A 17,707-nucleotide genomic window follows, 5' to 3' on the forward strand; every position below is an offset into this window, starting at 1 on the left:
TAACTTGGGCGTGGGTGTGTTCTAGTTTTCCAAAGTTTTGTTATTGCCGTGTCGGAGCGGTCTCCTGAAACAATTGCAAGCGCTTTTAGAATTTTAACCAACCGTTTTACGGTTCAGAGCATTAAGTACCAATATTGCGGTTCAACACGCCTGGAGGTGTTAGCGCGCGCTTCTACCATAATATAAAATGTTGTGATCACAGCGCTGATTCATATGCATACTGATGGAAAAATAATGTGTCTTTCAGTTGCAATACATCTATACTTGATATTATAAAGAAAAAGTGCAGATTTTGTGAGGTTGTGTAGATATATGTCGAGGGTAATCTCCGGGACGATTACATCTATATGAAAAAAGCTTATATAATTTTAAAGGTACGTTAGATTTCAGATGGACACTGGCTATATTGCTATATATATTATATATAAACGAGGACGAAGTTGGGGCGGGCCCTAGTAATTATAAAAGTATAACAATACGTCAACAATTCACAGCTATATCGATATATTTTGGCATAGATTTGACTTGATCAATTGAGCAATTTGTGCAGCAGAATTGACAGTTGCAGTAATGCAAGCCCGTTTTAAACCATCGCATCGGTCTATGATTCAGAAAATCGAGCTGTCTTCGTAACTGTATGCAATTAGAGACAAGTATGTTAAGACTTCCATGCAGTGTGTTTTTGCTGCAATTCTCAGGTGCGCCGTGAGGCTCATTGTTTTTAGTTTACATTTACGTATCTATAGAGATGTTTGCATTAAAAAAAAATTATTTAGAGGTATGTACGTACGCAAAAGCGTTCCTGTGAAAGTGAAAAAATACTTTTTACATTAGCTTTGTTACAGGGTTTTTATAAAGTTATATTTTTTTGAAAAGTATGTGAAGTTGCTATTGAAATAAATTAACGCGGGAAAAAGCTAGTTTTAGTATAATAGAAATTATGTGCGTTTAAGAAATTAAATATCATTCGCTTTAACGGTGAACGAAAACATCGTGAGGAAACCTGCATGTCTGAGTTTTCCATAATGTTCTCAAAGGTGTGTGAAGTCTGCCAATCCGCACTTGGTGGACTATGGCCAAACCATTCTCATACTGAGAGGAGACCCGTGCTCATACCGTGAGCCGGGTATGGGTTGATCATGATGATGATGATGATTACATATAATATATTAACTAAGGATTCTTGAATTCAATTTATAATTCTAGTACCTACCGCAAAACCTATTCTACTTATTAATACGCCTTACTCACAATCTTGAATGGGAAGCTGTAAGAAATCTCTGTTTAGAGATTAACATTTCCATGAAAAATAAAAATTAATAAATATATTTTTATCGTTTCCCTTTATTGTAAATATATTTCAAAATTTCTCATCATATTATGATATAATTTGTAAATAAGTGAGAGAAAATATTTATATGTATAATACTATTTAAGTATTAGGTGTGCAATGTATTGATAAGCTTTCATTAGCTGTAATAATCCTATCTTGCTTTATCAACGACAAAGTTAACAATACCTTGCGCAACACAATAGTAACAATAGCCTTTTGTCACCTTTCTTACCTACATTTCCTTTAGCCGGTCTGTTTCAATTAAGATACATCTAATAAAGAAAAGTTATCCAATATAATAGTTTGCAACGGCCTTTTACGTGCTTTATTACAATAAAGCATAATAAAGTCAAAACAACTTAACAAAACTTAGGTTTAGGTTAGAAAAATCAAGAATTTGATAAAAATAGCTAATAACTATAATAATTCGTATTAAATTTATTCGTAATAGGAATAGTTTATGACTCGCTGATGCCCGCGACTTCGTCCGCGTGGATTTACCTTTTTCAAAATCCCGCGGAGACTTGATTTTCTGGAATAAAAAGAGCGTGTGTTTTAATCCAGGGTATAATCTATCTCCATTCCAAAATTTCAGCCAAATCCGTCCAATAGTTGTTGCGTGAAAGAGTAACAAACGTACACACACACATACACACATACTTTCGCCTTTGTTATATTAGTGTGATTGATTAATTGGCCAGAGTTGCTATTTAAATTAATCCATGGGTAATAATGATTCGTTTAACCGATTTTGACAATATTTGTTACAGAGATAGCTTGCATCCCACTCCCAGGGATGGCTTGAATACATTTTGTCCCAAAAATCAAAGAGTTCCCATGAGATTAAAAAAATCTAAATAGGACAACTAGTGAATGAATCACTACCCATATTATAAATGCGAAAGGGTGTTTGTTTGTTGGTTTGTTAATTTGTTGATTTGTTAGTTTGTCCTTCGTTCACGTCGCAACGGAGCAACGGATCGACGTGATTTATTGCATGGGTACCATATTATAAATGCGAAAGTGTGTTTGTTTGTTGGTTTGTCCTTCAATCACGTCCCAACGGAGCAACGGATCGACGTGATTTTTTGCATGGGTATTATTTAAAGAGCTCGAGAGTGACACGGGCTGCTTTTTATCCTGGAAAATCAATACAGTTCCGACGGGATTTGAAAACCTAAATCCACGCGAACCAAGTTGCGAGCATCAAGTATGTATAGTAACTAAATGTTTTGCCTCTAAACGGCTTCATATTTACTCAAAGTGCTCTCAAAAGCATAAATGTACGAGTAATTACTTCCTCTTAGCTTATAAAATAACTGAACATTACAAAACCCATCTTCCGGATACATTTTATCTACACCTCTCACGGCTCTTTACATAAATCTGTGAACCTATTTCATGCGAAATCTACTTTACCTGAAACTCGACTCGTACTTTATTGAATTTCTATGTAAATTTAAGGATCCAGTTACACATTTATATCGAAGAATCGTAAGTGAAAGTATGTTGTTAAAGGTGATATTAAAATCTAGAAAATTAAAACCATTTCGGTCGCAGCTGCCAATCTCCATGGAAATTAGCCAACTGCGCGGGAGATATTATAGTGCACAAGTGTGTGCGCAAACACAGGTGTACTCTCTATTCCCTCACCCTCATAGTCCGATGGGACAGAAATCCAACACGACCGGAGAGAGATCACGTCGGTCAGACCCACGACGGCTTCACACACCCTCCGAGAATCGGGGGTGACACACAGTCTATTCCTAACTCCAGGTTAGTACTGGGAATTCCTAAAAGAAAATCCCAATGCCTATTTTTGGCCCAACTCGGGAATTAAACCCAGGGCCTCGTCATCTGCATTAGAACATGCCATACCACTAGACCAACGAGGCAGTTTTATTAATACATTAATCACAATACCAATATTCATTCTGGAACCTCCAAAATAATCCACCGAGGGAGATCTCTTAATAAGAGCTCAGGAGGGGAAGAGAAAAAGCGTCGTAATCTCTGAACAGATGAAATAGGGCCGAGCTTATGTCTAACAGAAACCTTTAAATTGAAAAAAACGGGAACAGATAAATTAGCTCTGTAGCAGCGAGGCGGTGCTAATTTATTGAAAGTCCCCCACGCCTGCAGTCTTTTTTTACTGTCTTGAATAAATGTTGTAGAGCATAATAATAATAATCGAGATATTATAGTGCATAAGTGATGCATGTGCGCAAACACAGGTGTACTCTCTATTCCCTCACATCATGATGGGACGGAAATCCGACACGACCGGAGAGAGATCAGGTGCAGAACCGACTTCTCTAAAGCACGGGGGTGCAACACCGCCAACTTCTTAACTCCGGGCTAGTAAGTACAAGGAATTTCATAACAGAAAAATCCAATACCTAACTAATTTTGGACCGACCCGGGAATTGTACTCAGGACCTCGTCATCTGCACTCGAACACTACTAACACTAGACTAACGAGGCAGTGAACATAATACTAATAGACGAGCCGGCGAACAAAACGGTACGCGGTCGAAAGTAATGTACATTGGCCTTCAGAATATCATTTCGGCTTTGTAGAGCGTTGTCTCTATCACTCATATCTGTATGACGTTTTGTCAGTCTCAACGACAGAGACAGTGCTCTACAAATCTCCTTCTAAAGGTCGATGTACCTACATTACTTTTGGCCGCATACTGTATCTAAGTGCACGAAATTATATTTTGCTGGAGGAGCAAAAAACAGAATGAAAGCTATTAAAACTTTACTGCAATTGTTTCGTTTTGACTGAATCACAAGTTTGGACTAGTTTTGAGCCAACTATAAGGCTGTGGTAATAATTGCCTTTCGACCATCAATAGCACTGTATTTATTACCTAAGTTGCCCAACCTAGTAGATTACAATAAGAAATGGAGAAAAGAATAGACGACCTTAGTCCAACAAAAACCTTAGATCGGAAAAAACGAGAACAGTTTGATTAGCTTCTGTAGGCGAGGGGAGAGACCATTTATTGAAAGTCGGAATACGCGTCAAGCCATTAGTCGCCCCGCTCCGTGGAAAAAGTGTCGCTTTCTGAAACATTGCGCTGGGGTGAGATATTCTATTTGGATTGCGTTTTGTTCGATCCAATCGATCTCTATACAATACAACGCTCGTAGTGAATGGAGCGTCTCGAGGGGCTATAAATAACCACTTCGCTATGTACTTATATAAAATCATTTATGCTGTTATCTCGTATGGAATTTGATGAGGTTTCTAATGAGGTTTTCTACTAGTGGTAGGTTGTTTAACCATGACAATCGTTTTATCTGAGTATACCTACATACGTCATATTATACCTACTAGCTAATGCCCGCAACTTAGTCTACGTACATTTAGTTTTTTTTTAAATTCCGTAGGAACTTTTCGATTTTCCGATATAAAAAGTAGCCTTTATCACCCACCAGGTCTTTAACGATATCTATGCGAAAAATCACGTTGATCCGTTGCTTCGTCACGGTGTAATTGAAGGACAAACCAACAAACAAACACACTTTCGCTTTTTTACTATGGGTAGTGAATCAGGTGTCTGCAATATTGTATTTATACTTAGATTTCCGAATATATTTTGGTATTTATGTGGAAAAATCGTCTTAATCTTCAAACGGATTAACGAAGACGAGTTGGGACTTTATCTTCACAAAAACCTTAAATCGGAAAAACGAGAGCAGATAGATTAGCTTCGTAGGGTGAAACGGGAAACCGCATTCATTGAAAGTCGGTCTACTTTGCCACGCGTGAAGCTATTAGTCGTGCCACCTTTTGGAAAAAGCCGCTTCCTCTGAAACTACACTGGAGCGAGATATCTTATAAGGCTTCCTTTACATGAAGCCGAAGCCGCACCACCACCGGACCGTAAATTCGTGTTAACAAATAAAAATCGCACATAAGCCTTACCTTGCTTTCTTGCGGCGCACCAATGCCGCGTTATTTAAATTAGCAGCATTTCAGCGTTATTTATTTCGAAATTAGCAGCACCGATCCCTTTATAGCACTGTCAAATTGCAATGGCGGCGCAGGGCCGTATATATACCTACTTTTGTTTTCCTTAGTTTGCTTGAAGTATAAACAAACCACAGAAACCATCTGGGAGAAATGCGTAAGCGACGCGATTCGCCCAGTGCTTGAGACATTCTGGAGTTAGATTTTTTACTTGTATCTTGATTTCATTGTCACATGAGTAGATCTCTGCCGTTAGAGCTCATATGCGATTTTTATATTTTGTTTACACTAACTTACGGTCCGGCACCGGTGTGGCTCCGGCTTCATGTGTAGGAAACCTTAGGAATGTATTTTGTTCAGTCCGATCGATCTCTAGACAACAGACGTTGTGTATGTGGTATGCCTCTGGGACCAATAAATAACAGTTCCACAATGCTACTACTTACTATACTCCATACTAACTTTTTATATTAAGGTTTTTTTAGTTTATTGACAACTTGCAAATAACTAAAAACAAGCTTTGTGCTAGAATCATGTCTAACTTTTCAATAGGTACACAGAAATATTTGCTATTTTCAAGTGAGAAAGGGGTCTAAAAATATATACTTCAAAAGCATTTTTCTTTGAGACTAATGTCGAAAAATAAGCTAAAAATCGAAATTTCCTCTCTCGCAAAAATTTATCTGTCAGTTTGTCTGTCTGGTAGATTTTTACAATCCATCCCAGCCAAGCTTGCATCCTGGAGACAGACATAGTCTTTATACTGGAAAATCAAAGAGTTCCAACTAGACCAACCAAGTTAGACTAGTAACCAAGAAATCTAAGCCTATATGGATGAAGTCGCGGGCATCACCTATATGGTGCTTAGATTCCTGGCTTCCCAGAAGTGGTGCGTCCATCTCTGAGAAGTGACAATTTGATATTGTGGGATAAAGGCAGTTCCGAAGGAATTTTTAAAAAAATCTAAATTTACGCAGATGAAGTCACGGTTATCATCTAGTAATATGATGATATTTCCGAATAAGGCACATTATTATTCGTTCCTTTCTTTGTTACAGGCATCCATAGTAACTTGTTGAAGGATAAAGATGCGTTGTCATGGACGACACGTACAGCTCTAACTCATTTCACAAAAGGATAGAATCCAATATCTGAGAGGTATTAACCATGAAGGGGGTATTGAGAAAAGCGCGGAGCCGTCAAGAGGTGCTTGCGACTTGACGTGTCAGGCATCAGTCAGAGAACCAGCATGGCTTCGCAACTTGCCACTATATTATTGTGGCTTGGCGGAAGTAAGTATCTCTACATAGTATAAAATAAAGTCGCTTCCCGCTGTCTGTATGTATGTATGTATGTATGTATGAACGCGTAGAACTTTTAAACTACGCAACAGATTTTTATGCGGTTTTCACCAATAGATAGAGTAATTCAAGAGGAAGGTTTATAAGCATAGTTTAATTCACAAAAAATTAAAGAACCCTAGGGAAATTGAAATCATATGAATTAGGTCGAAAAAAAATCCTCTCATTCGAGAGTTTCCGAGGCGGGTGCTGCCTAAATGGTCAAAGTTACACGAAAACAATTAATTAGTATGGAATAAGTATGGATTATTATTCACTGTTCACTGACACCACATTAGTGTCTACATTGCACCCATGCGAAGCCGGGGCAGGTCGCTAGTTATTATCTTATAATGTAAATAACGGGTACGTACCACGATACGGGTAAGTACAGTAACCGGCAGAAATTATTGTACATCGACCTTTAGAAAGAGGTTTCGGCTTCGCAGAGCGTTGTTGTTAGGTAATCCTAATTGGAATATTCCTATATCCTAATTGGAACATTAGTACAATACTAATTAATTAGAATGATGTGATTGATAGCTGGCGGACTTATTAATATTATTAATTGATTTTCTCATCAGCAAATGTTCCAATATTGATTAATTTGTTTGTTATTATTTTTATTTAAATACCTACCTTGTTGTAATCCTTCACGTATTTTAAACTTATATTACTATTTTACTTATCTGCGCTTATGGAATGTATGTTTTACATCCCATTTTATTAAAATGAGAAATCGAGCCCCGTGTCTATGTAAAGGCGATGAATTATTAAAATCACTCCGATACAATCTTGTTCTGAACCCAATCCCTTAAGTAAAGCTGATTATTGAATCTCTTCAAACTTTTAGATATCTTTGATTTTTGCCTTCCCAATTTTTTTGTAAATTACCACTCATGTTAGTACCCAATAGAAATTATTATTATTTACATGGTAGAGTTAAAAAATATAGTTTAATATTTTGTCGAGTGATTTGAATTTTTGTGTGTGATTAATAAATGGAAAACTATATTTGAATTTGAAGTCTATAAAATTCAAAGATATAAAGTATAAACTACAATTTGACGATTAAAAAGTACTTGTAAAAGTTTAATTGAATAAAATAAAATATAATTCGCGTATACTCCACCAACGATAAATATGAATTATAATCTTCGGATACTATATACAAGGGTAAAATAAGAAGGGTAGGTAGGTATTTATGAAGCTATGACCTCATAAATAATGAGCTAATTAGGGATTTTAACCATCTGCGCGTATGAATTACAATTAGGTGGCAATCCTATTACACATAATACCTATATTCTGGTTAGAACATTATTCAGTACGACATGATTTGAGAAACGTTATTAAATTGTAAGTTGAAAGTGCACGAGATGAAATATTATGATGTGGCCAAAATCGTAAATTGAATTTGGTTATATTGTAATGAGTTCTTGTCAGGAATTGTGTATTCTGCTGATCCTAAATTCGATCACGTACCCTTCGCTTGATTTATGTATTCCAACCACCTTTAGTATTGCTGAAGGCAAAGATTTGATTACGGAATACTTATGTTGGGTCGGAGATCTGCTTAGCAAACCGATACAACTACGACCATAATATTATACTGCTGCCGAAAAAGTAAGTACTACGATACCTAACTTCTTAGAAAATTGATTTAGTTTAGAAAACTATAAAGATAGTTGGTTCAACCAAAACTTTTATATTTTTTACGCTAGGCTCATTTATTTCAGTTCTCATAGTCTAAAGACACGCAGAAATTGCCGTTTTGTTTTGGATGGATTAGTTTTTTTAATTATTTTTTACTAGATGATGCCCGCGACTTCGTCCGCGTGGATTTAGGTTTTACTACTTAGGATTTAACTCTTTGATTTTCCAGGATAAAAAGTAGCCTATGTCCTTCTCCGGGAATCGGGATGCAAGCTATATCTGTACCAAATTTCGTCAAAATCGGTTGAACGGATGGGCCGTGAAAGGCTAGCAGACAGACAGACAGACAGACACACTTTCGCATTTATAATATTAGTATGGATGTTTTGTTCTTCATCTTCTCGCCATTTATCTTTCATTAAAGTCTTTCTCATTAGTTAAATGGCCACCATTATTTTAATATTGTATAAAACACAAAATATATAATAAATCATACTGAGTTGATAGAAAAACAAATTTCGCTTTACATAATAGGTAGGTACTAAGAGGAAAATCTGTATTTTAGATTTTATTATAACCGCAAATATTAAAAAAGAAAATATAACATATTTTATTCACGTTATGAGACTCAAACGTTACCTATTTCGCAAACGTAAATAAAGTAGATAATATTTTTATAGTCCCTTGGGTTTAATATAGAAAAAATAATATATTAGGCGAAAGGATTTCTTTCATGTCGAGGTTTTTTTTGATTTTTATTGTGATATTTTTTAATCAGCAGACAGATATATCTATCTATCAGTAGAAGCCGTGATACCATAGTGGTTAGGACGTCCGCCTCCTAATCGGGAGGTCGGGGGTTCTCACATTTTAGGAAAGATTAGGACAATTTCCTGTAATGCTAGATATAAGGTGTTGAATAAATAAATTTGAAAAAAAAATTGTAACGTTATGTGCGTTTTAAGTAATGAAATATCTTTGTTTTTAACGGTAAAGGAAAACATCGTGAGGAAACCTGCATGCCTGAGAGTTCCCCGTGATGTTTTCAAAGGTGTGTGAATTCTGCGAATCCGCACATGGCCAGCGTGGCGGATCATGGCCTAAGCCCTTCTCATTCTGAGAGCACTCGTGCACAATGGTGGGCAGGCAATGGGTTGATCATGATGATGATCCATCTAATATCTAGATTTAGGTTTTATAGGTATCGTCATCATCATTATCTTCATGATCAACCCATCAAGGTCTCACTACAGAGCACGGGTTTCCTCTCAGAGCAAGAACGGTTTTGGCCAAAGTTTACCACGCTGGCCAAGTGCAGATTGGTAGATTATAGGTAGGTTTATATGTAGTTTGAAATATTCAAACAGATTTTGTAATTATTTTTACTGTGACGATCTAATATAACTTCTCACGATAAATAAACAAACGCGTCAAAAATTATAAAATCAAAAACACAAATGCTTACCTGTTACCTTATGCTAATACACAAAAACCGATATCCGTGTAATTTTATAAATCTTGTAACACTTTATTTCTTATTTCATGAAAGTGATTCTAATTAAATTTAATGAGGGTTTGCGTTTGTCAGCAAATAGCAAGTATATTTTGCGGCAAATATTTTAATTAAAACGGGTCAGGGGAAAAATCCTTTGATTATAAAAAATGGTTATCAAGTATCTACAATTATTGTGTTGTTTCAATTATTTTGTCGTTTGTGTCTATTCCACTGATTACTGATATTATTACTATTTCTACTATTTTGATAATATCAACAATCAGGTATAGATAGAATATAATCTGGACTATAGGTGTTTGTAGCAGACTCCATGCAGATAAAACTACGGGTCAAATCTTGTATTTTATTAATATATTATACTAGATGATGCCCGCGACTTCGTCAGCGTGGATTTTGGTTTTAATAATCCCGTGGGAACTCTTTGATTTTCCGGGATAAAAAGTAGCCTATGTCCTTCCCCGGGATGAAAGCTATTGCTGTACCAAATTTCGTCAAAATCGGTTGAACGGATGGGCCGTGAAAGGCTAGCAGACAGACAGACAGACAGACAGACAGACAGACAGACAGACAGACAGACAGACAGACAGACAGACAGACAGACAGACAGACACACTTTCGCATTTATAATATTAGTATGGATTATACTTAATCTGCTTTAAAAGACTTAATTCCATAAAACATGGGAATTTAGAGAAACTGATGTTAGCCCAAACTATTATCAAGCTGAAGTGGCAGTGGGCAGGTCATGCCCGTCGTAGAGGCGATGACCGTTGGAGCCGAAAAGTCCTTGAGTGGCGACCGCGTTTAAGCCAATTGTAGTGTGGGTCTTGGTGTGGTGGCGATCTTTAGGGTAGGCCTATGTCCAACAGTGGATGTCCACAGGCTGATGATGATGTTTCACATTTTTTCAGCTTATTTTTGGCGATAACTGAAAAACTACTCTTGCAGTTAACCGACTTTTAGAAATAGGACGTATATTATTATGTGATTTAATTTCTAAAAACCGGTTTAATAATATAATAATGCTTTCCTTTCGTAGGCGTGTTTGGTCTACGAGACATCCAGCTAAGTGTCCCTGAAGCAGTGGGTGTGGGCGCCAGTGCGTCCCTTGGCTGTCGCTGGGCGCTAGATACGGGCGAGGCGCTCTACACCGTCAAATGGTACCATGGCGCCCAGGAGTTTTTCCGCTTCGTGCCCAAGGAACTTCCCAATACAAGGGTTTTCTCGCAAACAGGCATTAGCGTTGACGTAAGTACCTGCCTTACATAATCTATACTATTGTAAAAGTGTGTCTGCCTGTCTTTTAGCTTTTATAGGTATACGTTAAACAGATTTTAACTGAATTTGAAGCAGAGATAACTTGCATCCCGTGGTGTTACTATAAAAAAATTAAAAACTAAATCTTACGCGCACGAAATCGCAGGATTCATCTAGATTCTAGTTGGTAGGTGTAAGTATAAAAACTAGTGAGTTTATGTGTGTCATAACTTTTTATAAAAATCATGACTTGTAGAATAAGTATAAGTAGGTCAGATATCACTATTATCTGTATGTATTCTACATTCCACTCCAAATTGTGTTAGAACTTGTAACTATACCGAGGCCTACCTAATGAATCTACCCTACCTCATATACTGATCTACCTAAAGAATACGCTTCCTATTTCATATCTTTTAGTGGCACGCGTATCATCTAACAGTAGAAACCTTTTAACATGTTGTGAACGCAATAACCCAAGGACGTTTAGAGTATCAGAAATAGTGAGTTCATCAGACCTAACGGACCTTACGGGGTATGAGCAGGGGAAGTGGGCATTCACGTATTGAATGCTCAAATGACTGTAGGTGTTCGGGCTTTGAAGGTATGTATTCACGCATAGAAACTAACACATTATTTTGGAACGTGCGTTCGTGTATAGGAGTTGTCTGGTCGATCATTCAGTTGTTCGCGTATTGAATACCAAATGTCTACCGTGTTCGGGTATAGAATTTAAACCATTGGGGTTTAAGATGTGGGTTCAGCAATTGAGACGTATTAAAAGAAGTGTAATAATATTAGTACCCATACTCAACGTGTGTAAACCTAAATGTAAGCTCTTCCTCCTACTGTAGGAAGAAGAAGCCCTGTGTAATGGCACCATTCACTCCAGTTCGTGTAAAAGGGGTTAGGAGTGAATGATGGTTGAAAGCTCCGCCGCGCCTTCAACGGTGAGCTTCTGCCTTCCCTTGGTATCCTATCACATTAAGAACATAAAATACCAACGAACACGAGCTCCCCCCCCACTACGCGTCATCATTCAAGGGATAGCGCAATGTATGCAAGCATACTGTTAGGAGAGGTGCGTTCCTCTCATGAGATAGCACGGCGCATGCAAGCATACTTTATAGTGGCGTGTTCCACTGTAAATGGTTTGTGTAGTGTGGTGTGGTGTAGGTATATCGATCTCTTAGAGATCTAAAGGATGAGTGGCTTACTCTACGATACCGCCGAAGCAAGCTATAAACGCAGGCCTAACCTCAATCCTTTGTGTGTGAATGAGTGTAATGATCTTAGAGATCTCAAGGATGAGCGGCTTGCACTACGATACCGCCGAAGCAAGTTATAATCGCAGGCCTGACCTCAATCCATTGTGTGAAGGTATGTTGCATTTTATTATTTTTACTTGTAAGTGATAAAGTAGTCCATGCTAGAAATCACTCTAGCAAAAGATTCACAAGCACTGGGGCGCTAGGCTCTCCTTTAGGCAGGATGCACAAACACCAGAGCGCTATGGTCGTCTCTCGCATAGGTGTCTTCAAACGCTAATGCTGGGTTTTTGTATTTTACTTGTAAGTGATAAAGTACTCACGCTAGAAATCACTCTCTAGCAAAAGATTCACAAGCACTGGGGCGCTAGGCTCTCCTTTAGGCAGGATGCACAAACACCAGAGTGCTATGGTCCTCTTTCGCTTAAGTGCTCTCGAACGCTAAAGTTGCTTATGTATTATTTATAAATATCCATCAGGAGAATGCAACGCTCCAAGCAATATTAGGGTAACATAGAGATCAACAGACCTATCTGGTGTCTCTAGTCAATTCAATTCAATGTTTAGACACATGCGTAGCCCAATAGGTAAGGAACGTGTCCCTTTACACACATACCCTTGTAATTTAGCACTCAGAGTGCTCGGTCTCAAGTGATAAGTCATCACTTATTTGTGTACGCTAGAAATCACTATAGTAAAGATTCACAAGCACTGGGCGCTAGGCTCTCCTTTAGGTAGGATGCACAAACACCAGAGTGCTATGTTCCTCTCTCGCTAAAGTGCTCTCGAACGCTAAAGTTGCTTTATGTATTATTTATAAATAGCCATCAGAAGAATGCAACGCTCCAAGCAATATTAGGGTAACATAGAGATCAACAGACCTATCTGGTGTCTCTAGTCAATTCAATTCAATGTTCAGACACATGCGTAGCCCAATAGGTAAGGAACGTGTCCCTTTACACACATACCCTTGTAATTTAGCACTCAGAGTGCTCGGTCTCAAGTGATAAGTCATCACTTATTTGTGTACGCTAAAAATCACTATAGTAAAAGATTCACAAGCACTGGGCGCTAGGCTCTCCTTTAGGTAGGATGCACAAACACCAGAGTGCTATGTTCCTCTCTCGCTAAAGTGCTCTCGAACGCTAAAGTTGCTTTATGTATTATGCGTGTATTCACTAACCACCATAAGGCGGTTAAGTATTCCAACGAATGTCAGAGTACAAACAGAACAGCAGTATTACCTGCCCTCTGTGATCGGTAGTTATTAAAGTATGCTAGAATCAGCTCAGCAAAGGATTCACAAAGCGCCAAGTGGCGCCATTAATGGCACTAGGGTTCTCCTTCGCATAATCATCTTCCAACGCACTCCAACGTATACCAGCAAATAGATCGAAAGTAAACACAGAGTACAACTCCGTCTGCCAGCTCAAGCAAGGATTTACCGAGTATCCTAAAGGACGCGCGGTTCACCTCGCCTAAGCAGCCACATTACCAGATCAATCATGAATCGCTTTTAGACTTTAGAAGTATCGCCCCTATAACATAAGAAAAGTATCCTTGTACTTAAAGTGGTCCCATTCTCAAATTTTCTTACTTGAGTATAAATCTTATGTGTCGTCCAGCACATAAGTTTAATTAGATAGATTATATTATCTATTTTTATAACGTCGGTTGAGTTATTACTCAATCCACAATCCGGACGTTATTACGTAACCATTTGCGAGCACACACACCGTTCCGACCGATGGGGTCGAAGCGATGCCGCACGCGCTTTCCAACGAAATATTGATATTTGGATAATATTTATAATTGCACCATCTATTTAAACTGGCTTGTAAGTAATAAGAGCTATGCTCTCAAGTTATAATATTCCAAACTTGGTTTACAATAGAGCCATGCTCCCATGTTTCCACCTACCATAGTGGTGTTCTAATAGACAGCACGTACGATCATGTGCATGCCTGCCCGCTCTTGCGTTCATTTTATAGCACCCTGCTTTGAGACTTTGTATTTACATAAGTGTATAACCTCTGGCTATGCCAGTAAATCCCTGTATTTTACCCCTTTTTTCCACTTAGTGGTAGCATTCAATGTATGGCGCAGCGGACCCAACACGCGCAACACTGATTCGGCATTAGGACATTGACCGCTTGGTCGTTCCTTTCTTCCAATTATTCTCCTTTAGTGAAACAGCGATAGACATAGTGCAAGGTGTCACCGACAAGCACGTCTACCGTCTTAGACAACCTCACCTCCATATCATTCAACTAGTTGCACCTTAGGGAAAAAATAGCGATAGACATAGTGCAAAGTGCCACCGACAAGCACGTCTACCGTCTTAGACAACCTCACCTCCATATCATTCAACTATTTTATAATTCCACAGACCTGTTTAAATGAAGACTATGTCTTCCTCCATAAGAGCACTTAATGCAAGCACCCATTTCCACAAATATTTCCACCACACGAGCGCTAGGCTGCACGCACCTTAGTGCGCGCATGTCCCGCCTCGCCTCTACTCATTATAGTTTCACAGACCTGTTTAATTGAAGACTATGTCTTCCTCCATAAGAGCACTTAATGCAAGCACCCATTTCCACAAATATTTCCACCACACGAGCGCTAGACTGCACGCACCTTAGTGCGCGCATGTCCCGCCTCGCCTCTACTCATTATAGGTGTCTACCACTATGGTCCTCGTCAGCGTGTTAGAGTCTACGAACGTTAAGTGCTCGCACTTCCATTACACTCACACACAAGAAGCCATATGGTCGACCACCAGTTAATTGCTCAGCCCTCGCGGACCACCCCTTGCAATGATAAGGGAATTTGTTCTTTCACATAAGTGTTCGAACTGTGGCCCAACGCAGTAGAGAAAACTAATGTCAAGTGTTTGATTTTGATTCTAACTCCCGCGACCGTCTGGTCCGCAGGCTCCAACCGACTAGAGACAGTTTTCCTCGATAGACTACATTGACTGGCGGCCGTATGAAAACCTAAATAAAAACCGAATTTCTCATGCACCGACTAGACTGACTGACTTACATTGATAAAAAAAAAATTATATACATAATTTTTTTTTTTTTTTCAAAAATTTTTTTTTTTTTTTTTTTTTTTTTTTTTTTTTTTTTTTTTTTTTTTTTTAAATTTTTTTTTTTTTTTTTTTTTTTTTTTTTTTTTTTTTTTTTTTTTTTTTTTTTTTTTTTTTTTTTAAGGTCCCTATGTTGTATGTAGGCTATGTTCGTTACAAACTGTTAGAAGTGGTTGACAGTAGTTTAACGAGTGGGGTTTAAACCTATGCCTTGCGAAGTTCAAAGCACCTCATAAACAGTTGAAGTCTTTGATTTTGAGACTCCATTCCAAATTAATGTTTAAAACCCCTTAATACAAGCGACTAAGTTGCCCAACTGAATATTTGTAAAAGCTACATTCATGTGAGTGAAATCGCAGGATAAAATACGACAGTTGTTTAAAAAAGCTTCATCGCTATCGCAGGAAAGTACTTGCCCCATAATAGCAAACAACACCATAGGGTTGCGTATAAAAGGGTCAACGATTTTGCAACGTCTTGCTAGAGCATTAAACTCCCTTCAGAGAGTAGGACGTTACAAAAACAAAACAGAAAAACAACCGCCCCAGAACTTCGGGTGAAGGCATATTAAGCTTAATAGTTGGCAAAATGCCATGAATGAGCTATCAAAATGTGCCAAAATAATACGTTAAAAACCCTTTTAGAGAATAACAATATTATACGACTTCAAGATGCGGTAGGTACCAGGTTTAACTTAGCGATGTCTTTACTAGGTATACATACTTATTATACAAAATAAATGTCCTCTAAACATTTTGATTCGGGTTTCTTTAAAACAAGAGTGAATAGATTTTTCCTGACAACGGGAATTTTAGGCTAGATCATCATTTCCCGTCCGGTATGATTGTTGTCATCCGGTGTGATAGCGAATAAAAATCTTATTATTTTGTTATTTAATCTTGTGCTGAGCAAAAATAATTGCGTACCAGGCTGATTAAAAAAGAAAAATAATTTTCTTTTTTCTGAATAAAGCAATTTTATTGCTTATCATTCAATACGCTTTCCGTCTCTACAAAAAGAAAGATAGCATCAGGTCACAGTAATTAACCTCAGTCACCTACTTTACTTTTTTTGATAAAACGTAGACAAGTAATATTATTCTCAGTTTATTCTACGAAGCACAGTAAAACGTTTTCCTTTCAATAGATTGCAGGGGCGGGATCGTTTGATAACTGATATATTCAGTTGTGCTTAATCGTCCCAAAGGGAAAATTTCTGTCCGTGGAAATATGATTGTCTGAAGAACCGGATTGTTCTATTGTTATTTTATCGGATATTGTTCCAACTTCCATACACAATCGAACTTGAACACTTCGTTATTACTAACCCATACATCGAGTTTAATAGAACAATAGGAATAATCCTAGCATATGTACATAGGCGTCGAAAAGGTAACCAAACTAATACCTAAGTACTTATTTTCAAACAAACAGAAAGATCGATATAGTGTTGTATCGATTAAATAACAAGAAGTATGAAATTGATCCTCTACTATTAGAAGCATAGATTAATTATTGGTCTCGCTCCGTATAGTAACTCATCAATGCCAAAGCGTAGAAACGTTTTTAAATTAGACACTACATTAGGTCACGACCCGCAAAAATCGCAAAATTTTTCATTACGTACTTAAAATGCGAATAACGTTGGTAGCGCGAATGAGATTTAAAATATTTGAAAAAAATAATTTTTGCGTGGTGCGTTTCTTGCTGCTCTGGTAATTCTAGCGACTTTTGCTTACCGATTCCTTGTAATCTGCAATCTTCCAAAATAGGTATAGTACGCGACAGGTCGAGATTGCAGTCGGGGTTTTTGTTGTGCCAGATCCTTTTTTCCACGCACATGCAAACTGTGTAATCAACTCCCTTCGGCGGTGTTCCCATTAGATTACAACATGGGGTTATTCAAGGGGCGGACCAACAAATTCCTGAAAGGCTAGCAACGCATTGGTGGTTCCTCTGGTACCTACTGCAAATGTTCATGGGCGGCGATAATCACTTAACATAAGGTGACCCGCCTGCACGTTTGCTCGCTATTTTTATAAAAAAAGGCGGGGTGGTCCGTCCTCGATTGCCATCTCGATCTGGTGCGTCTAGCATAGAATGGCTATGAGGCATACTTACTATATTTTTATCAGCTTTGCTTACGGTTATCAAGGGAGTGACCGCCCCAAGCGCAATGCCTTATAAAACAGATACCACGATAATATAATAGTAGACCCAGACGAGATCTTAAAAATCGTAGTAGGTATAGTATGAAGTTAC

The 17,707-nt window shown here is 38.0% G+C and overlaps 1 protein-coding gene across 2 annotated transcripts in view; it reads left to right on the top strand.

Moving 5' to 3' along the window:
• The window catches only part of LOC117982353 (uncharacterized), a 42,761-nt gene that overhangs the window by 10,118 nt on the left and 14,936 nt on the right, over positions 1–17,707 (top strand). For both annotated transcript variants that reach the window (XM_069498860.1, XM_034968708.2), the window contains exons 2-3: positions 6,374–6,607; positions 10,867–11,075. In XM_069498860.1, coding sequence (XP_069354961.1) covers positions 6,565–6,607; positions 10,867–11,075 — 252 coding nt within the window. In that variant the 5' untranslated portion in view covers positions 6,374–6,564. The remainder of the gene's footprint in view (positions 1–6,373; positions 6,608–10,866; positions 11,076–17,707) is intronic.

This window comes from Maniola hyperantus, chromosome 5, assembly GCF_902806685.2.
Source record: "Maniola hyperantus chromosome 5, iAphHyp1.2, whole genome shotgun sequence".
Lineage (NCBI taxonomy): Eukaryota > Metazoa > Arthropoda > Insecta > Lepidoptera > Nymphalidae > Maniola > Maniola hyperantus.